Genomic DNA, 20,456 nt, shown 5'->3' with positions numbered 1-20,456 from the left:
AAAACCTGGTCCCCGAGAGCGAACCCGAGAGCGTGCCAGCCTCCGGCGGTGGCGGTGGTGCATCGTCCTCTGCGCATGGTGGCGTTACATCCCAAACCTTGCTGCCGGGGCTGCCGACACTTTCTGACCCCGTCCCACTGATGCGCGGGGCGATCAACCTCGGCATGAGACAGGGCCTGCTCACGCGAGAAGCGAGCACGCTCCAGTACTGGAAAGTGGTCGCCACATTCAACATCCGCGTGCAGTCGGGCGGCGGCGGCGGCGGCGGCGGCGGCCCTCCGCCGCACTTCACGGTCTGCTACCTGCGGCCGGAAATCCTCGGGCACTACCCAGCGGAGACCTGCGCGCGCGGCCAGCCCGGCCTCGTCCCAGAGGCGCTGAAGCGGCGCCTGGAAGACCTGGTGGCGGCGGCGAAGCGCTCGCTTCCGTTCTCCGACCGCGTCGAGAGGGCGTGCCTGGCGGCAGCCGACGGCCCGATCCACTCGCTGCGCAAGGCCATGGACGCGGCACTGTGCGCGCACGGCGGAGGCTTCCGCTGGGCCTCGACGCTCGACAGCGACAATCTGCGCGCCGTTCACTGCACGGCGGGCAACGAGTACGCGCGAGGGGTCGTGCACTTCTCTTCGATCGGCTTCTCTGCGTCGCTCGCCCCACTCCACGTAAACCTGCCTCTGCACTGGTACCTCTTCCGACGCGCGGATCTGGGGCGGAAGGCCTACGCCCTCGCCAACATCGTCGCCGCCGCCGAGGTCCCCATCACGTCGGTCGAGCAGGCGCGCAACCTCCCTCGCGTGGGAGACGCCTCGGCGCGGGTCCTGCAGGAGGCGCTCGCTCAGCTGCGAGCGGCGGCGGCTCGCGCGCCGGCGCCGGCAGCAGAGGGAAAGGGGCATGCAGCACAGCCGCATGCAGCACAGCCGCAGCCCTTCAGCGGCGCAGGCCGCGTGCTGGGCGGCAGCGGTGGCGCTGCTTCCGGGGTGGCGTCGCCGTCGGCCCCTGCCCCTGGCTCGCCTGCCCCTGGCTCGCCTGCCCCTGGCTCGCCTGCCGCTGGCTCGCCTGCCCCTGGCTCGCCTGCCGCTGGCTCGCCTGCCGCTGGCTCGCCTGCCGCGGAGTCGCTCAAGCGGCGGCGGCAGCAAGCGCAGCTCGCGGCGCTCGAGCGGCGCGGGCTCGTTCCGTCGCCGCTCGTGTCGCCGGCCGAGGCGAGCGCGCCGTCCGCTCCGGCCGGCGGCACGGCGCTGGTGTGGCTGCACGGCGCCTTCGGGCCGAGCAAGGTGTGGAGCGGGGCGCAGGCGGCGTGGCGGCGCGGCCGGCTCTCGCACGTCGACGGGTGGCAAGCGCCGATCGGGCCGGCGCTGCGGGCGGCACAAGACCAGCCGCACTGGTTCGACGGGTCAGGCGACGCGCTCGAGGAGCACGCGGTGGCCGGCGCGCTGCGTGCGTGCGCTGCGGCCGGCGCGAGGCGCGTCGTGGTGGCGGGCGTGTCGCAGGGCGGCGCAAAGGCGCTTCAGGTGGCGCTGCAGTGGCACTCTCTCGGCTTGCCCGCCGGCCTGCGCCTCGCTGGCGTCGTCTCCGTGTCGGGGTGGCTTCCCGCCTCGGTGCGCGAGAGGGACATCGCACACGGTGTCGCCCCCGCTCCCACCCCTGCCCACTGCCGGCTGGGCACGCCCAAGACACGCCCACGACACGCCCGCACGTCCCGCACAGGCGCACCCGTCCTGCTCGTCCACGCGGCCGCCGACGAGGTGGTGGCGGTGCAGCGGATGCGGCGCGCGCGGGACGAGCTGCAGGCACGGGCTAGACACTTCCTAGACACTTCCTAGAGGCGCTTCCTAGAGGGCGGGACGAGCTGCAGGCACGGGCTAGACACTTCCTAGACACTTCCTAGAGGCGCTTCCTAGAGGGCGGGACGAGCTGCAGGCACGGGCGTTCGAGTTCGACGGCGTGGCGCCCAAGTTCGGAGGGGTGCACAGCGGCGTCGGCTTTGACGCTCGCGTTCGAGGCTGCATTGAGGCTTGGGTCGCGGAGCGGCTGCCGCCCGCAGCGCCGCTGCAAGGTCCTCGGAAGCGCAGCAGAGGCGGCGACGATGAGGGCGGCGGAGGCGTTGGCGCAGGCGGAGGCGGCGGAGGCGGCGGCGGCGGCGGCGGCGGCGGAGGAGGAGGAGGAGGAGGCGGTGGCGGTAGATTTGCCGAGGTTGTCGACTTGACGAGCGACGAGGCGCCTCCTCTCGCAGCAGCAGCAGCAGCAGCAGCAGCAAGTCCAGCAGCAGCACGAGCAGACTGAAGAGGAGAGTTACGCGCGCTCCTGACAATAGTAAAATCATTCCAAATACACGTAATATTTCTGTTCTCTGTTTTCATTTGAAATCAAAGAAACTAGAAAGGAAGAAATTTTACTTTCTTTTCCTGCCAGGCAGGGTTCCGGCTCCTAGCTGGATAGGGGGTCTGTGCCCACTGACTCGCGCCAAAACGCCCTACCTACCTACCTATCCCCAGGCCGCAAAGGATGAAAATAGGGGGTACCTACCTATTGCAGGGCCCTTTTGGGCGAAACAAGACCAACCTACCTACCTATCTGGGAGGGGCCAGCCAGTGCGCCCAGAGCCCCTATCCGGGAGGAGCCGGAACCCCAGGGTGTCCCTCGCGGCTTGACATCTTCGATGTCTGAGTACAGCACTGTCAGGCTCAAGGCGACGCTACCGCGGCGGTCGCACCTCTGGGACGTTGGCCGCTTCTGGCCCGAGTACGAAGACAAGGGCGATAAGACCATCCGGCAGAAAGGCCAGCCGCGGAAGGGGAAGCAGGAGATGTTCCGGGCGATTGCAGACGGCCGCTCGGCGTCGCTCCAAATCTCGCCGGTCGACCTGCTCGCCGAGTACGTGCTGCACATGACCAAGGAGATGGAGCACAAGGTCGACGACGGCTTTCGCCGCCTGACGCACGGCCTGGTCCACAAGGAGGACGACAAGGGCGCGCTGCTGCGGCGCACCTTTGTCCGCTCGGTGGCGGCGCCACACACCGACCCGTTCTGCCTGGTCTCGCGCTTCGTGGTGGCCGAGCCCGGGCCCGCCGCGATGCGGCGCGCCGCAGAGGTCGGCGCCTTCGCCTCGCTCGGCGGCGCCGGCGGCAGCGGCTCGGATGGCTCGCTGGGCGAGGGCGCGCTTGCGATTGCGGTGCAGTACGAGCCGCACGAGCAGAGGTACGTGGTCTGGTTCCCTCCAAGGCCGACTTACCGCGAGCTCAAGCTAGAGGAGTGGCAGGCCGCGCCCTCGCCGCTGCCTCCGGCCAGCTGCGCCACCGGCTGGCTCGAGTCGGTGCCTGCCCTCTCCGTGCGCGCCCACTCGGTGCCCGCCAAGACGGTTCTGCTTCCCTACAGGGACGTTCCCTAGACCTGTCCGGGGCCCTTCCCGCAGGTGCCCGCCAACAACGCGCGAGTCTACTTCCCGGGCCAGCCGGTGCTGGCGAGGCGCGGGCTGGGCGAGGAGCTCGCCGAGGAGGGAGGAGGCAGCAAGCTGAGCGAGCGGCTCGCGCGGCGGCAGTGGAGCGCCACATGGCACGCCGCCGAGTTTGTCGGCTTCGACGAGAAGGACTGGATGGTGCTCAAGGTCAAGTACGCCGACGGCGGCGGCGGCGGCGAGGTTGCGGTTCCAAAGGCGGCGGTGACGCTGAGTCCGGCGTACGGGGAGCCGAGCAAGCAGGAGATCAAGGAGTGGAGGAAGGCGCACAAGAAGGGCGTGGCCTACACGCCCAAGCCGCGCCCCCTCCCCCCCCCGCCGCCTCGGCCGAGCGTCCAGCCCCCGACCGCCGCGGCGCTCGCCAAGCTCAACGACGAGCACCGCGAGAGGGTGACGGCCGAGCGGCTGGCGGCGCAGGAGCGAGCCCGAGCGAGGGAGGCGGCGGAGGCGGCGGAGGCGGAGGCGGCGGCGGAGGCGGAGGCGGCGGAGGCGGAGGCGGCGGCGGCGGCGGAGGCGGCGGCGGCGGAGGCGGCGGCGGCGGCGGAGGCGGCGGCGGCGGCGGCCGTGGCAGGTGCGGCGGCGGCGGCAGGTGCGGCGAGGGCCAAGCCAGCGGACGTGGCGGCAGCGCAGCCCACCGGCGCAGGCGGCGAACCAGAGACGGCAGGCAGCGCGCCGGACGGCCAGGCTCCGGCAGGCCAGGCGGATGCGGCGGCGTGCGGCGCGGCGGCGTGCAGTGAGGGGGCGGCGGGGGCGGATGGCGCGCACGCACAGCCCTCTCCGGCGAGGGCGCCTGCCCTTCGCAGCGTCGCGAGCGCAGAGGAGGCGGAGCTCAAGGAGTGGCTCGAGGAGAGGGCGGCAGCAGAGGCGCCGGCGGCGGCGGAGGCAGCGGAGGCGCCGGCGAGTGGGGTGGCGGAGGAGGTGGAGGAGGCGGAGCCGCCGCCGGTGGAGCCGCCGCCGTCGCCATCGCCCGAGGAGCGGGCCGACGAGATCCGGCGTTGGAGGCTCGCGATCGGGCTGCCTGCACTGCCGGAGCCGGTACGGCCCGCGGCCGCGCGAGAGCCTGAGGAGGCAGCCGGCCCGCTCCTGCTGGCGCTGGCGGGGGGAGGAGGCGGGAAGGAGGCGGCAGCGCTGAAGCGCGCGCCAGGAGCTATCGTGCAGTTCCAGCTGAAGCGGCGGAAGGTCTGTGCTCGTGTGGACGCGATGGAGGTGGATGCTGCCGGGGCAGCAGGGGACTAGCGGTTGGCCGGTTGCCCGCACCGCCGCGGTGCTTTCCCCCCCCTTGTTATTCCGTATCAACCACGGACCTCGGCGACTGTATTGCGCTGCCCGCTGATGGCCGTAAAGGCACTTGGCACTTGCACTTGGAGCAACTTGGAGTGCAGTCAGCAACCGCACACCCAGGGCCGGGGAGGTAAGAAGCGCAGACGTATGAATTTTCTTTTTTCGCGCGCGGAGCACTTCATCTTGGAGCACTTGCCGCTACCAGAACAGAGCGTGCAAGTACTACAAGCTGACGAGCGACACAACGATGGGGAGGGGCCTTCCGCTGGACCAGCAACTACCAGATCATCAGCAAGGTGTACCTGAAGAAGCACTCCATCCTCGTGCCTCTCTGCTACTTCTATTCTCTCAGTGCGGCAGACAAGAAGATATGGCGACGTCCACCATGAAGATGGTGGGACCGGAGGCAGAGTACATAGAGACAGAGTATGTGCAGTAGAGTCCTTGCTGGTCTCCTCTTGATACGTGATAGTGTCATAAGTGTGGCAGGTGTGTGTCAGAGCCTGACAGCACCCCGACAGCACCACCTGACAGCACCTGACAGCACCGGCCCTACGTCTGACACTGATCTGACAGCAGCAGCAGCCTGACAGCTCTGACAGCTCCGACAGCGTCTGACAGCAACACCCGACAGCTCCGACAGCACCCGACAGCTACAGATCACCTCTGATGTCAGACAAGCACCCGACAGCACCCGACAGCACTGAGACAGCACCTGACAGCTGGTCTGACAGAGGCACCTGACAGTGCCTGACAGTGCCCGACAGCCCGACAGATCACCTGACAGCACCTGACAGCCTGACAGCCAGGGCTCAGGACCCCTCCACACCCCTACAGCGGCACCCCTACCCCTCCCGCCGTTTTAGGGCCTCCTGACCCGCACTCAATAGGGTCGATTCCGCATGGTAGAGCTCTACGGGACCCCTCGATCGTCTCGCCCTCCCTCGCTGGCGTGCTCATTGGGGGGGGGGTCATAACAAACACGGTACAGGATCGAGGTGCACGCCGCTGAGGGACCCCAGAGGGTAGATCGAGCGGTGTCGTCCCCCCTCTCCATCATCTCACTGGGAGACGTCGGCGGTGATGGCGGTGTGACCGATCGAGCTACAAGAGGAGCTTGTTCAGCATGATCAGGGTGGGCGGAGGAGTTCTCACTTCCCCTCAATGGGTGGGCTTCCGAGACCTCCAGACTCGCGAACCCATCACCTTCGGCTTGTGTGGATTCGAACCACGCCGCCGGGATGGAAGCTTCCTGCTTCCATCTGATTAATTGTCCGTTTTCCTCAAAATGCATCAATTAATTACATATTAATGAACGAATACTGCTCGGCCGTCCCTTCGTCTCGATCTGCGTGGAGGAGACGGGTCATCCCCGTGAGGACCACAGATCCCGTGCAAGCATCTTGTCGTAGCCGGAGGGGTTGCCTCCTCACCCCCATTCCGAAGGGGCTCCTTCCTCGCCTGCGCGCTGCGGCGCGCACACTTGTCACTTTTCAAGTCTGCGGTGTTCTGAGTGGAGTGCGAGTGGATGGAGGCGTGTGTGTGCGTCTTCCCGTCCATGTTGGTTTTGTGTTGCCCGTCATCCAGAGAGCCGACTCGGCGGCAGACTCTGGCATCGGCCATCGCCCTCGGATCGGACCGCAGCTGACCTCTCCTCGAGTAAACGTACAACCAAACTCCCTTGCACGACACTATCACGCGCGCGGGCGGGACTGACTGGCTGGCGCGCACTGGCTGGCACTAACACAGCCAGTCCCGTCCGTGCCGCCGTGCCTAGAGAAACAATAAAACTCCTTACGGCGGCTCTGGCCTGAGTGCCGGCCGGAGCTAAGAAACCACGGCGTGGTATGTATGAATGTAGGATGGTGGGAAGGGGGAAAAGAAAAAATGCACCACGCCTTGCCGACATTTCCGCGATTCCTGTCCCCCGGGGTCTACCTGGTACGCCGGCGGACACCTCGGTCTGTGCCATGGGCGGTGTGGTCTCTGCGGCTGCCTCGGGCGCCACGGGTATTGGCCAGGACACCGAGGCCCTGATCCGAGCGCGGCAGGCGAGGATGCGCCAGGAGGTTCTCCTCGCTAAGCTGCACGATGAGGCCCGGCTGCATGCCTCGCAAGAGTGGGACAAGGAGAATGGCGAGTCCCAGCCGGCCGCCGCGCCGCCAGCAGCGTCCAAGCCGAAGAAGAAGAAGAAGACCGAGAAGCCGCCCGACAAGGCGGCCAAGGCTCCAGAGACGACGGCAAAAGACGCGCCGGCGGCGGCGAGTGCGCCGGCAGAGCCTGCCGACACCGCGAGGGGAGCCACCCTGTTCAAGGCGAAGTGCGCCGCGTGTCACACTTGCAACGAGGGCGGACCCAGCAAGCAGGGCCCCAACCTCTACAGCATCATCGGCGCGCAGACGGCGCACGACAAAGCGGTGCCGCCGCCAGCCGCGCCCCAGCCCGGCGGTCCCCTGCCCCCTGCTCGCTTCCGTCCGCGCGTCCGCTCACGCCCCGTATCGCCAACCGCAGTACAAGTACACCAAGGCGATGTCGAGCTTCAACTCGACCTGGACTGAGGAGACGATGCTCTCTTTCCTGGCCAAGCCAAAGGAGGTGGTCAAGGGCACCTCGATGGCCTTCCCGGGCTTCAAGAAGGAGAAGGACCGAGTGGACGTGGTGGCGTACCTCAGCACGCTCAAGTGAGGACGGCGCGGGACGGCGCGGGAGTGGAGTAGGCCGTGCACGAGGTGCGTTGTGATAGGTTAGTAGGTTGGGGCGCGGAAGTTTTCCTTCATTCAGGGGTATTCAAGGAAAAGGCGACCTAAGTCGACCGACGAATGTCCAAGTCGAATGTCCGGAGGCACCATGCGCCGCGCAGAGCACTGCGGAAACCGGGCCCCGGCTCCTCTAGTGTCCACGCGCGGCTTAGAAGCTCATTGAATTCTTTTTTGCACGACACTGGGAGTATAAACTTCTTTTTGTGGCACAACTGAATGCTGCTGAAAGCTGTGCTTCTCTTCGGCGCCGTCGGCACGTCGGCGCTTGCGTCCTTCGCCGTGGCTCCGCGCCACCACCTGTTGAGTCGCTCCGGTCAAGATGTGCCCCGGCATGGCGGCTGAGGCTCTCAGGTTGGGCGACGCGAGCGCCGAGAAGGTGGAGCAAGACCTCGCGTCCCCCATGGGCTTGCTCGGTTGGCAGGGTCGGATTTGGGTTCTTTGTGATGCGTCAACTTCAAGTTCCGGAACGACTCAACAGGGTCTAAAGACGGGGGAGCGACCGGCCTACACTTGGAGTGCAGTCATTAACCTCACATCCCCAGGGCCGGGGAGCTATAAGAAGCGCACCCAGCGGGCCGGATGATCGGTATCGGGTTGCGGGCAAGAGAGCCCTAGCCCAGGGGGTGCGCGTTCGCGGGGAAAGGGCCGTAAAGTAAACACGGGTCTCCGAGAGGGCTCCGTGTACCGGGTTTCCCCTTAACTGCAGAACGCCCCCTCTACTCGGAGCTAGTGGACACGGTCACGGACACTACCGGACACCACCCGTCACGTACACACACGACTACTTAACGTGTACACTGCCCGGCTGCGCGGCGGCTCCCCGGCGCGGGGGCCTCGTCCCGCACCCATCAGGGCGAATCTTCGGTCTGGTTCGGTCTCTTGCTCGCTTTTCGGGCGTCGCCCCACTGCCTCTGAACTCGTTTTTGATGTCTCTTCTTCGGAGGCGGCCCCCCGCCCCACCTCCGCCGGCTAGCCCCATTGGCTCCGAGGGAGCTGACAGCCCGGGCGGGGCCTCCCCGGGCGAGGGCGGCGGCATCGTGTCTCGTCGCCACCCCTCCCCGGGAGGTCGGGCCGGCTCTCCCTGCAGGCTCCCTGGTCGGCGAGTCGCCCGCATCCGCGGCCTCTCTATCGTTCTCGGCTCGCCCTCCCCCTCCTCCGGCTCCTCACTAAGCTCGGGAAGGCACGGTCCCTCTTGTCGTAGATCACGGCGGTCCAGCCGCCGCCGCGACGGGTCTACGCCCGGTGCGCGGTGGGCTCGCACGGCCCGATTCCACTCGCAGAGGCCGAGTCAGCTCGACTCTCACCTCCCCAGACAGTTGGCTCCAGGCCTCACCCCGGGGCCCTCCGGCCCCGGCCTTCCGGTCCGCCGGCCGACCCGCTGTCTCCCCACGGCACCACCCCCCCCCTCGGACCCCTCCCCCACTGCACCATGAAGCGGAAGCAACGAGGCTCCAGGCCTCCTCGGTCGAACAAGCCTTCCTCAGCCACTCTCGTGCACGTCCTCTACCTCGAGACCGCCGAGGACCAGCGAGGCAGCGACGGCTTGCGCTCTCCGGGCGTGCACCTCAACGAGCGCGGGCGCGGGCCGGCGCTGTGTGCTGCGTGCGGTGGCGTGGCCGACGCATGGCGTGGCCGTCTGGACAACATGCAGACGGCACTGCGCATGTGCTGCTCCGAGGGCGCTCTCTTCCGGCCCTCCGTCGCTCAGTTTGCGCTCGTCTCTCCGCGTGCAGTGATCCGGTACAGCCTGGCCGAGTTTGGCGGGTGGCTGAGTGAGCGTGGCACGAAGCGCGCCACTGAGGCGGTCGTGATCGGCGCAGCGCTGCGCGCCGCCTCGGGCGAGCTGCCTGCGGCGTCGGGCGTCTCCCACGCGCCGCTCGAGGTTGCGCCCGACGGCTCTCCCGAGTGCATGTGGGCGTGGGTGGCGGGGTGGGCGGCGGCCGTGAGGGCCCGCGCCGCCGGCGGTCGCGTCGTTGCCCTGCTTCTGGACGCCGCGGCGCCGCCACTCGAGCACACAACAGCCGCCGGCGCGCTGGCGGCGTCGCTGCGAGGGTGCGGCGTGAGCGACCTGCTGTTGTGTGTGGGCGGCCCGTCGGGCGTGCCTCGGCGGTGGCAAGAACGGCTGGCGGCGGCGCTGGGCGGCGAACGCGGCGAGCCCGCTCCTCCGCTGCTCGGGGTGTCGCTGCGGGGCGGCGTGCAGCACTCGGCGCCCGCCCTCGCGGAGCTGCTCCTGCTCCACGAAAGAGGGCGCCTGCTGCCGCTCGTGCAGGACCGGCTGGCGCTCAGCGACGAGCAGCACAAGGCGTGGCGGCGCGCCGAGCGCGAGATAGTGCACGCGTGGCTGCGGGCTCTGGGCCTGCACGCCGACGGCAACACGGCTGACGGCGGCGGCGCTGCCCTCCCGGCGGCGGCGGAGGTGGCGCGGCTCCTCGAGGCGCACCGCGCGCTCCTGCAGAGGCTCGAGGCGGCCGGCTCGCTCCGTGCGGGCGCGAACGAGGTGGGGGCCGGCAGCGAGGAGGGCACGGAAGAAGCGGGGGAGGGGCCAGGGGGGCGGCAGGGCTCGGCTCGCGGCGCCCTTCCGCACAAGCCAGAGGCGGCGCGAGCGATCCGAAAGAAGAAGAGGAGGGCGACACAGGGGAACTGAAGACATCTGACAACAAACTAGGGCTGGGAGGAGCTACGGCACGCCGCCACCACCCAACAGGGTCAGACTCAGAGATTTCGCACCTCACAGTTTCAAACGAACCTTTTGACGATGGACCGCTCTTGCGGCTTGGTCCTTGGAGTTGGAGCTTGGACCCGCACTTGGTGTTGGAGCACTTGCTCTTGGAGTGCAGTCGGTAACCGCACACCCAGGGCCGCCGGGGAGCTAAGAAGCGCAGCGGGCCGGATGATTGGCGTTAGGTTAGGTTAGGTAGGAAGGTGAAGAACAATCGGTGAAAACGAATCTTTTTTCGAAGGAGGTCTTGAAGACGTCCACCGCAGCCGGCCCCTCCCGCGTAAACGAGGGACAATATGTCACCAAAGCTTCACATTTCGCGGCGGACCACTGCCCTGCTGCTGATTGAGTACCAGAATGAATTCACGGACCCGCGGGGCGGGCTGTATGCCTCCGTGCGAGTCGTGCTGGAGGCCACGCGCATGCTTCAGAAAAGCCTTGAGCTTATCGCTGGCGCGCGCGAGCGAGGTGTGCTAATCATCCACTGTCCAAATGTGGTCGACCCAAAGGTCGCTTCTGCCGACGCACGTGCTGGCATGATGACCGGCCTCTATCGCGGCCTCTTCTTGCGCGGCTCATGGGGCGCCGAGATGTCTGTCCCGGTGCACGACCAGGCTTGAGCCATCAGCCGTATCACACCCTTCTTTTGCCGCACCACGGTACACCCTCCCTCCCCGGGTCGTAGGATGTGGTGCTGCAGAACAAACAGGGCCTTGATTGCTTCACGGGCACCAACCTCGAGGCAATCTTGCAGGAGTACTCCATCAGCACCGTTGGGCTATGTGGCTTCCTCGCCAACGTCTGTGTTGAGTCGACTATGCGCACCGCCTTCGACAAGGGGCTGCACGTCGTGACGCTTACGGACTGCGTCGCGGCGACGTCGCTCGAGGCGCTGCGATCAGCCACGCAGATCTCCTTCCACCACTTTTCTCAGCCGGCCACGAGCGACGTCTTCCTCGCTGCGCTCGAGCACGAGTCGCACCACCACCACTCGCATCGCTCGCACTCGACGCACTACTCGCACTCGCCGGACGGGCTCTCGGCCTCGGTGAACGACTCAGTCAGCGAGGCGAGCGACGACCTCAACTCGTTGCGCACCTCGCGCTCCGAGTGGGTCCTCTTCGAGGGGTACGTGCACAAGAAGAGCCGCTGGCTCGGCACGTGGCGCTCGCGGTGGGTTGTCATCACGCCATACCGGCTCGTTTTCTTCCAAGACCGCGACGCGGCGCGCGAGGCGGAGGAAACTTCCATCACCGAGCCGGGCACCGAGAACTTTGACCTCAGTGGCGTCGGCAGCGCCGTGCCCACCTCCTTCCCAGGCATCTCTCCACTTGGCCTCGCCGTCTGCATCACTGGTAGAGGCCGGTCGGGAAGCAGTATCTGCTGCGGCGCGCTCGTGGAGCGCGAGCTGCTGCTCCACTTTGGCGAGAGCCAGACCGCGATCACCACCGCACTGCGCAACTTGCTCATCACCGCGCTCGTCAACGCCCGCGAGAGCGCGCAGCACCGAGCCTCTGTTAGCGGCGCAGAGAGCGCGCGCGCCACCGACAGCGCCCGTCGGAGCCGCGACCTGTGGCGCTCGCACCTCTCCCGCCACCGAAAGTCGGCGGCGGTGCATGCGTTCGAGAGCAGTCGAGTCCATTTCGAGGAGCGGTACGAGCTCGGCGACATGCTGGGCGAGGGAGGTCAAGGGGTGGTCCATGCGGTTACGTGCCTCCAGTCGGGCGAGCGGATGGCGGCCAAGCTGATCAGCAAGGTGGGGCTCTCGCGGAACGCAAAGGCTCGGCTGAGGAAGGAGGTAGATTTGCAGCGGCAGGTTGACTACCACCCCAACATCTGCTCCGTCTTCAACTTTTACGACGAGCCTCGCCGGATGGTGGTGGTGATGGAGTTGCTGCCCTACGGGACGCTGTACGATCACGTCGTCGCGCACTTCAGCTCTGGCGGCCGGCTCGACGACGACGAGTACAACGAGGCGCACGTCAGCCGGCTGCTACAGCAGGCGCTCTCGGCGCTCACGACCATGCACGACCGCGGTATCGTCCACCGCGACCTCAAGCCCGAGAACGTGCTGCTCGTCGATGCCGGCGCCAACGGCGAGGTTGGGGCTATCCGCATCGCGGACTTTGGCTTGGCGGCTCAGCCTGAGCCAGGCGATGAGCTGTGTGAGTGCGTGGGGACACCGGGCTACACGGCGCCCGAGGTGCTCGCCGGCCTTCCCTACGACACCTCCGTGGACGTCTTCTCGCTTGGAGCGATGCTGTACGCGCTCCTCTCGGGCTGCGAGGCATTTGCTGCGCCGGGCCTCGACGATGAGGAGGTCCTCCAGCGCAACCGCATCGGCCGCTACAAATTCGACGCCAGCTGGGCGGGGGTCTCCTCCGAGGCCAAAGCGGTCGTCAAGGCGATGCTCATGAGAGAGCCGAGCAAGCGTGCGACAGCGCGCGCCTTGCTCGCCGAGGGGTGGGTGCAGGGACCCGCGAGGTCGAACACAGAGCCGCTGCGCATGGCGGTCCGGGTGGCGGTGGAGAGGCAAGGCTCGCTCGTCAACGCCCTGGAGGGTCTCGAGTGCGTCTCGCCGAATCCACGGAGTGCCCGGCGTTCCAAGAGAACCAGCACCACCTCTTGGCTCCCTGGTGCGTCGTGGCCGTCGGGCCGCGGCAGGCAATGACGAGGGAGCCGCCTAGACCTGACTCGCACGTCCCGTGAGAGTTCTGATAACACGTCTTGGTCTCCGTCTATTCTCCTTTGCTGTGAAGAACAAAACAACTCTCTGAAAAGAAAGTCTCCGGCGCGCGGCCGCTGCGCACGGCGCACACACGCGCACAGAGCCACACCCACAGAGGACGACGACTCAGGAGCCTAGATATTGAAAAAAAGCACAACGAATACAACTCTATAAAAAGCATGATCACCGGCAGACCCGGGCACATACTCATTATGTCACATACGCACCGAGATTTTGGCATCGATTTTCGGCACCCCGCCGGCGTAATTTGTTCTCCTCCGTTGTTCTCTCATCCCTCTAGCACCTGCCCCACCTTCAGCTCGGACAGCAGATTGAGCTGCGACAAGCTTCTCCGCCCGCTCCGTCTCATGTCGCCACCCTCAAAGTCGGCGAGGCGCACCATCTCTCGGCCCCTTTGGCCTGGCGAGCCCGTCAGCCTCCAACCGCGGGCCTGGCGGCTGACCTGCTGGTGGCGCGACCGCTGCTGCCTCGTCAGAGGGCGAGGCAGCTCCGCCTTGGCCACGGCCTCGGCAATGGTCCGATTCCGATCGATGCACAGCCGCCCAATCACCTCGGCGGGGTTGCCGTCGCGGATCGTGTCGTGGCAGTCGCCGCCGCCGAGCCCGAAGCGGTCGGAGGCTGCGTCGATGCCGACCTCGCGCGCGGTGGCGATGGCCGAGCGGTCGAGGGCGAGCAGCAAGTCCGTGTTGTGCGCAAACTCGGCGCGGAGCGACCTGCGGCGGGGTGCGGGGTGCGGGGTGCGGGGTGCGGGGTGCGGGGGACGGGTGCGGGGGCGGGTGCGCGAAGTGTGCTCCCGGCGGTGCGGCGCCACCTGGGGTGCACGTCCCACGGCACGGAGTATTCGTGGCCGGAGCGGCTGTCTTGCGCGGCGTTGTCCGCATTCTTTCGCTCCGCCGCGAGGGTGGCGGCCGTGATCTCGTCGAGCGGTGGCAGCTGCAGCAGCGACCAGTTGCCTTTGAGAGCGCCCGACTTGGTCACGCCCCGCAAGTGGTACATCTTGTACCTAGAGGGACCGCGAGGAGCCGGGATGACCCGAGGCTGGCCGACGAGATGCCGCGCCGGGCAGCTCCTCCCCTCGCCCGGCGGCGGCGAAGGCCTCGAGGGAGTGCGCGAACTCGCGCAAGTCGACGAGCCTGCGCGCCCGCTCCGCCACGCCCGGGGAGTACTCGGTGAGCACCGCCTGCGGACGCGGCTGGGCGGTCGCCTCTCTACCCCCTCGGGCGCGGCGGTGCCGGGCGGGTGAGCGTGTGAGCCGGCGTGAGAGAGAGGAGACACACAGCAGCAGGCCGGCTCGCCTTTGGTGGCGCCTCGCGCAGCAGCCGCCTCATGCCGGCAACCACCTTCGGCTCGTACCCCTCAACGTCGAGCTTCAGCGCGCACGGCTGCTCGTGCACGACGTCGTCGACCACCTGGCGGGGCGGGGCGGGGCGGGGGCGTGAGGGGGCGTGAGGGGGCGTGGCCCGCAGCGAGGCGTGGCGTGGCCAGGCTGCGGTCGGCTGGCGGCGGGGTGGTGCGCCTCGGTGGTGGAGTGGACGGTGTACGTGTTGGACTTGACCGCCGGGTCGACATTCAGCCCTCCCACCGACGCGGTGCCCCAGATGCCGCGGTCCGGCACCCGCATCTCCACGGGCTGCGCGGCGACGTCAGACACGACCGACTCGCGCACCTCGACTCGGTGGGAGAGGTTGTTGAGGGCGACGCCGATCCGGAGGAAGGCGCGGAAGACGGGGACCGGCTCCCACGCGATGACACGGCAGCCTAGCGAGGCGGCGTACAGCGAGTAGTACCCGAAGTTTGCTCCCACGTCGATGACGAGCCCGTTGTCGGCGCAGCACGCCTCGGTCAGCCGGCGCCAGTAGACATTGTACAGCGGCTCGACGGCGCGGTGGCGCTCCATGTGGGCAGAGACGTCAAAGTCGGCCCGCCCAGTCGTGTAGGGCATCAGAAAGGCGGGCTGCGTGCGGGTCCACGCCGCGAAGACCTCGACGGACCTCTCTTGGAGGAGGAGTGTGTTCGAGGCGTTGAGCGAGGCGGCACTGGCGGCGGCCAGGCGGTGCAGCCCGGCCGCGCCTGCTCTGGCGCCGGCGCCCGCACAGTCTGTGCAGTCCGTGCCGAGGTCGCAGAGCACTCGGACCTGCTCCTGGCTCTGCGGACTGCGCCACAAACTGCTGCCGTCGCTGCAGACGCCGTCGAGAGCAGCGGCGCAGGAGTCGTCGCACCTGGCCCGGCCGCGGCGGCGTCTGAGGCGGTAGTGGCGGCCTCGCGGAATGGCCGCGACCTGGGCACAAAACATCACCACCGCTCCGGCACAAAGCAGCAAGCGCATGTGTCACACGGCGGCCGATGGCGTGCTTGTTAGAGTTGTTGCTCCCCTGGCAGAGTGCTGCCGTGTGAGCCAACGTGTCCTCTCTCGAGGTGTTCTCATTGACAAGGCTGTGAACGGGGAGGATGTAGCGATGTAAAAGAGCGGTTGCACACAAAGCAAACAGCCGGGAAGGACTTCGGCCCGACGGATGGGACTGTTCAGCTGTTCACAGCCTTGTTATTGAGTGAGAAGAAAATACGTCCTATGGCGCTTTGCGCTGGTCTGTGAGAGGTTGAGGTGCGAGCCCTGGAGGCCCTGGGGATGGGGTGAAACTACACACTCTCTGGGACAAGCAAGTCTCCTCTCTCTGTCTGGGAATCGGAGAGGTGTGATCGTGTGAAAGCTCCTGAGTCGGGCCTTATGCTTATCTCTCACACTCCCCCGTTGTCTGCAGGTGAGACAACAAAGGTCAGGCGTCGCGCTGATCAGAGGCGCGAGGTAGTGAACGTAGCATAGTGACCTTCCGTCTCCCGGGCTCAAGGTAGTACTCGAGTAGCCTATCGGAGCGGTCGACTGGATGTCAATTGAACAACATGGCTCACATGGGAGAAGCCGATCTAGTAGATCAGCGGACGAGCTTGGCTCGGTGCTTGAGGGAGGTCGTCTTGTCGAGAGCCTTCGAGCCCTCGTCCAGATGTCGGCGGCTCAGCGCAACTGGTCGCTGGTCGGGACGAACTCGGGCGAGGAGATGTTGTCCTCGTACGCTCGTAGTGGAGGCGGCCGAGACGGGGAACTTCTCAATACAAAGTGCCGGTTGCGAGAAGTGACTCCACCGTTGCGGGTTGCGAGGTCCGAGGACGACGCCGTTGCTGTCGGGCACGGGACTGGCGCGCACTGGCATCTAAGAAGCACAGGAAAATAATTTATTTAGCGAAGCCACCTCCCTCTCACGGACCACTGCGCACTGGGGTCTGGGCACAGGACTGCGACTGGCGCGCACTCCACTGGCACTAACACAGGTACACCACGGGAAAAGAAAAAGCTGCTGATAAACCAGGAGAGACTGCCGTGATGAACCGAAAGGTCGCTAGGAGCTGCGAGCCTGCCGCTGTCCCTCTCCCTTGAGCCTTGTCAGGTAGGAGCAGGGAGGAGACTCGGAGATCCCTTTTAGGCACTTCTAAGTCTTAAGCGCCAGGTCTGACGAGCTGGGCTTGTGGCGCTCAGCTAGGTCATGCACACCCTCTGGGCGCTGAGCTGAGTGGAGCGAGTGGAGGGCTGGAGCGTGGAGGCGAGAGTGTATGTAGTGGAGCCCAAGGAGCCGAGCGGAGCCGAGCGGAGCCGAACAGAGCTGCCACAGTGCCATCTGGCGCTTAAGACTTAGAAACGCAGGGATCTCTCGCACGAAAAACTCGAACACGCACTCCAAGGGCAAGGCGTGAGAGAGAGAGAGACAGAGAGTGTGTGTTATGCACAACAACAAACAAACACATGCAGATGCACATGCACATGCAACATGTTTTTTTCTGTCTGTTTTCGCCCCTCTCGCTGCACCTGGCGAGGTACTCCCACGGCCACGCCTCTCGCTCGAGGTTTTTATCTGGCCGAGTCAACCCGAGTGCTGGGTTCCGGCTCCTACCCAGATAGGGGGTCTGTTCCACCATGACTCGAACAGCCAGGCTCGGACTGGACACCAACCGTGGTAAACAGACCCCCTATCAGGTGTATGTGATCTGTGATCTGTGAGGGTCCGCCCGCAGGCGCAAGGTGTATGTACTTTTTGCTTGGGCGGGTATCTCATGCTGAAATTCTGCAAAAACCTGGCCGGCCCCTGCCCTGCCCCTACCTACCTACCTACCTACCTACCCTACTTATGGGAAACTAAAAAAGAAATCATGGGAGGCGAGAGAGCCTCTCTTGGGATGCGTGAAGGTGGGGTACCAACTAGAGTGATGGTTGGTGGTACTCTCCTGCAACCACAGTCCTTCTTGTGACATGGCAGGCCACTCTCAAGCCCTACAAGCATCAGATCACCCATTTGGGGAGGGTTGACATCGTGATTTCCCCGGAAATTTTCTTTTTCTGAAAGTTCCAGCGTGAAGAGAGGGAAAAACCCGACGGGAGGGCCCAGACCTACCCTACCTACCCCGGCATGATACCCGCCCAAGCAAAAAGTACATACACCTGCCCCTATCTGCCCCTATCTGGGTAGAGTCGGAACCCGGCTACAGCTATCATTGCCGTTGGCGCATTATTCTCTCCCTCCACCCTTTCGTGACGTCGGCCCTCGCCCGCGCTTCCATGCCGACGCAAAAGTCACTCATCGTTTTTGACCTCGACGCGTGCTGCTGGATGCCCGAGATGTACCAGCTCTGGGGTGGAGGCGCTCCGTTCAAGCAGGTCACGGCAGCGCCCAACAACGTGCTGACAGACACCTCGGGCACGCGCTGCCGCCTGCTCGGTGACGTCGCCGCCTGCTGGGCCGCGTGCCATTCACGCATGCAGGCCGGCGAGCCGCTGCTGGTCGGCGTGGCGAGCCGCTCGGATGAGCCGGCGTGGGCGCGCGAGTGCCTCAACAAATTCATGGTGGCGGAGGGCGTGAGCATGATGGACGTTGTCGGGGAGGAGCTCTGCGAGATCTACAAGGGGAGCAAGCGTCAGCACTTTGCCGCGCTGCAGCAGAAGACGGGGATACCCTACTCGCGCATGTGCTTCTTCGACGACGACACGGCCAACATCCGCGACGTCAGCACTTTGGGCGTTCACTGCGTGTACACGCCGAGCGGCGTGACACGCAAGCTCTTTCTCCAAGGCGTGGACGCCGCCACGGCAGGCGGCGACACCTGGGCTGCGTTTCGCGATGGGTCAGATTGAGTGTCTAGCTACTAGCTGCGTCCTGCGTGAGCACGCGCGACGCGGCGTGTCACATATACATAAAAAACTGCTGACGTTTAAAATGTGACTCTCGTACTCCGCGCTAAAACACCCACGTACTCGCTCACACGTAACCGACGGAGCTGTGCTATCCGCTCTCTCAAAGTTCCCGGCGCTCGATCCGCTCGCAGTCCGCGGCTCCTTCTCGCCGGAGCAATCAGCGGAGAGTCGCCCAGCGACAGGCAGAGGGGCGACGGTGGGCGCGCCGCCGTCGGCCCGCCCTTTGGCTCCACGATCGGCGGGCGGCGGTCGATCCTCGGCGCAAACCGCGGCGGGCACGCGCAGCCGCATGATGAAGCGAGACCGGGCGTCCGGGCCGCGCAGCCGCATGATCGTGAAGCGTCAACTCATGCGGGGGGGGGGGGGGGGGTCGTTTCTATCTTTCGGTTCTTTTCTTCCGCACAGAGCCGTGCAAGGGGGTTTTGTTGTAAAATTATTTTTTCCTTTTCTTTCACTCGCCTCGCCTATTCAACAGCCGCGCAATGCGCCCTATTCACACTTGCCTGCACCACCGCCAGTTGGCTGCACCTCCCCATCGCAGCCGCCCCCGCTCAGCTCGTCAGTGTCTGCAGCTCGTCCGCCACCTCCTGCAGCTTGGTCTGCAGCTCGGGCCGTCGCCCGACCTCGTCTTGCCACGCCCGCTCGATCGCCGGGTCCACCTCCCCCTCCGAGTCATCCTGGCCCATGAGCGCCGCCTTGGTCGCGTTCGCTAGCTGCACCAGCCCCATTGGAGTCATCTCGGGCGACCTGAATATCGCCGTGTCCAGGGCGCCCACGATGGCCGGGATCACCTGCTCCGCCGCCGCACGCGCCCGCCGCTGTTTCCCGGCGTCGCCCGTGACTATGCGTCGCAGCGCGCGTAGTGCCACCTTTAGCAGGTTCCAGGCCCTCTTATCCCGGAGTCCGCAATCATCGGTGCAGTCGCGCAACGCCGCTATCGTGCGGATGATCGTCTCGACAGCGCCCGCCGAAGCCGCCGCCTCGCGCCTGAAGCTCGCCTCGCTCTGCAGCCTTGTCATCGCCTCGGCGTCAGTGACATTGCCAGGCAGCCCTAGGGCCTCAACATTGTCGGACGCGCAGACGGACGCAATGATGTGGGTGCCTGCCTGCTGGATTCCCCAGGCCTGCGCGCAAGCGGTTGGGTCGAGCCCGGAAGAATCCATAGCGAGGACCGTCGCGTTGAGCGCGCCTAGCTCCGCGAGGCGCGTGCTACGCGCCAGACGTGCATACGACTCCTTCCTCCCGTGCGTGGAGACGGTTCCCAGCGCAGTCAGGGCAGCCTCGATGAGCATGCCACCTGGCAAGCGCCGTTCGCCCACCAACTCGCCACAGGAGTGCCTTGTGACCGAGTGGATTAGGGCGGGCAGCGCCTGGCCGTCCGCCGCCTCCAATAGCGCGTCCATCTCTTGCGAGGCGTTGGCAAGGGCACCGAGCATGCCCACACGCATGAATAAGGCCGATGTCTCCTCAAAATCTACTGTGGCCCACTTTGCTACTGCCACACCCAGCTCTGCACCGTTCATTTTCACAATCTTGGCTGCGGCCGGCGGTTCATCATCGCTGCAAGAGCCCGTGCCGCCAGGCACCTCGATGTGCTCCGATCCCGCTGAAAAGGTGAGGCGGGCCGCGAGCAGGACACACGCAAAGAAGCGCGCGCACGCCTGCATGCGCGTGACTTGTTACTCCGCTGCACTCGACGTCCAGACCAGAACTAGATGAAGTTCTTTGGACCTTGGACGCACGACATAGAGCTCCAGTCGAACTCCCCGAGTTGTGGACACGTCCCTTCCAACGCCATGCCAAGAATTTTACAATAAGGCCCGCCGTGTTTATCTTTGTGGCAAGGGTACTTTGTGGGTGTGGACGTGTGGGCGGCGACTGCCTTACTAGGGACTAGCACAGCCGTCAGCGTCTTCCACATGGTCCCTCGCGCCTCGGCGCTCGGGGGGTCCCTGCTGCTCCTAATCTCTTCGTGCATCCTCCTGCTGATCGGTCCGCAAAGGCCTGCTCGCCGCTCCCTCGCTCCCCCCCGCGCAACGGCCAACGCCAACGGTCAAGTGAATTTTACAACACTAATTCGAAGAACAAAACACTCCCCGCACCCCGGCGGGCAACCGGCATGTGTGGCAAAAGAATATTATCTCAGCGAATTTTCATATAAGTTGCCCTCCGATCAAGTGTGTCCTGGACACACTTGTGTATTGCTGGTGTATTGCGGCCAGCATGGCAGCACCGGGGGTCTAGAGTCCCGCGGGTTGTAGGCA

The 20,456-nt window shown here is 65.9% G+C and overlaps 6 protein-coding genes across 6 annotated transcripts; 5 read left to right on the top strand and 1 right to left on the bottom strand.

The window, feature by feature from the left end:
* The first annotated feature begins 6,682 nt into the window (after positions 1 to 6,682).
* EMIHUDRAFT_366197 (hypothetical protein) lies at positions 6,683 to 7,520 on the top strand. Its single transcript, XM_005781032.1, has 2 exons — positions 6,683 to 7,146; positions 7,241 to 7,520. Exons 1-2 carry the CDS (start codon positions 6,700 to 6,702, stop codon positions 7,412 to 7,414), a joined length of 621 nt encoding a protein of 206 aa, XP_005781089.1. The 5' UTR covers positions 6,683 to 6,699; the 3' UTR covers positions 7,415 to 7,520.
* A 1,397-nt stretch (positions 7,521 to 8,917) lies between these two features.
* On the top strand, positions 8,918 to 10,132 carry EMIHUDRAFT_234808 (hypothetical protein; the record flags this gene model as incomplete). The annotated part of the gene is made up of 2 exons (XM_005781031.1): positions 8,918 to 9,409; positions 9,500 to 10,132. The coding sequence occupies 2 exons, from the start codon at positions 8,918 to 8,920 to the stop codon at positions 10,130 to 10,132; spliced, it is 1,125 nt and encodes a 374-aa protein (XP_005781088.1).
* A 371-nt stretch (positions 10,133 to 10,503) lies between these two features.
* EMIHUDRAFT_73045 (hypothetical protein) lies at positions 10,504 to 11,093 on the top strand (the record flags this gene model as incomplete). Its single annotated transcript, XM_005781030.1, has 2 exons — positions 10,504 to 10,803; positions 10,893 to 11,093. Coding segments are annotated over 2 exons (501 nt in total), but the record flags the coding sequence as incomplete, so codon positions are not given.
* Positions 11,094 to 11,840: 747 nt separating this feature from the next.
* Positions 11,841 to 12,878, top strand: EMIHUDRAFT_73060 (hypothetical protein; the record flags this gene model as incomplete). The annotated part of the gene is made up of 1 exon (XM_005781029.1): positions 11,841 to 12,878. A coding segment is annotated over one exon (1,038 nt), but the record flags the coding sequence as incomplete, so codon positions are not given.
* Positions 12,879 to 17,559: 4,681 nt separating this feature from the next.
* Positions 17,560 to 18,132, top strand: EMIHUDRAFT_234804 (hypothetical protein; the record flags this gene model as incomplete). The annotated part of the gene is made up of 1 exon (XM_005781028.1): positions 17,560 to 18,132. One exon carries the CDS (start codon positions 17,560 to 17,562, stop codon positions 18,130 to 18,132), a length of 573 nt encoding a protein of 190 aa, XP_005781085.1.
* A 611-nt stretch (positions 18,133 to 18,743) lies between these two features.
* EMIHUDRAFT_114166 (hypothetical protein) lies at positions 18,744 to 19,859 on the bottom strand (the record flags this gene model as incomplete). The annotated part of the gene is made up of 1 exon (XM_005781027.1): positions 18,744 to 19,859. The coding sequence occupies one exon, from the start codon at positions 19,857 to 19,859 to the stop codon at positions 18,744 to 18,746; it is 1,116 nt and encodes a 371-aa protein (XP_005781084.1).
* Positions 19,860 to 20,456: the final 597 nt, after the last annotated feature.

Source organism: Emiliania huxleyi, assembly GCF_000372725.1.
Source record: "Emiliania huxleyi CCMP1516 chromosome Unknown EMIHUscaffold_209, whole genome shotgun sequence".
NCBI lineage: Eukaryota > Haptophyta > Isochrysidales > Noelaerhabdaceae > Emiliania > Emiliania huxleyi.
This window is presented reverse-complemented; position numbering and strand designations above follow the sequence as displayed.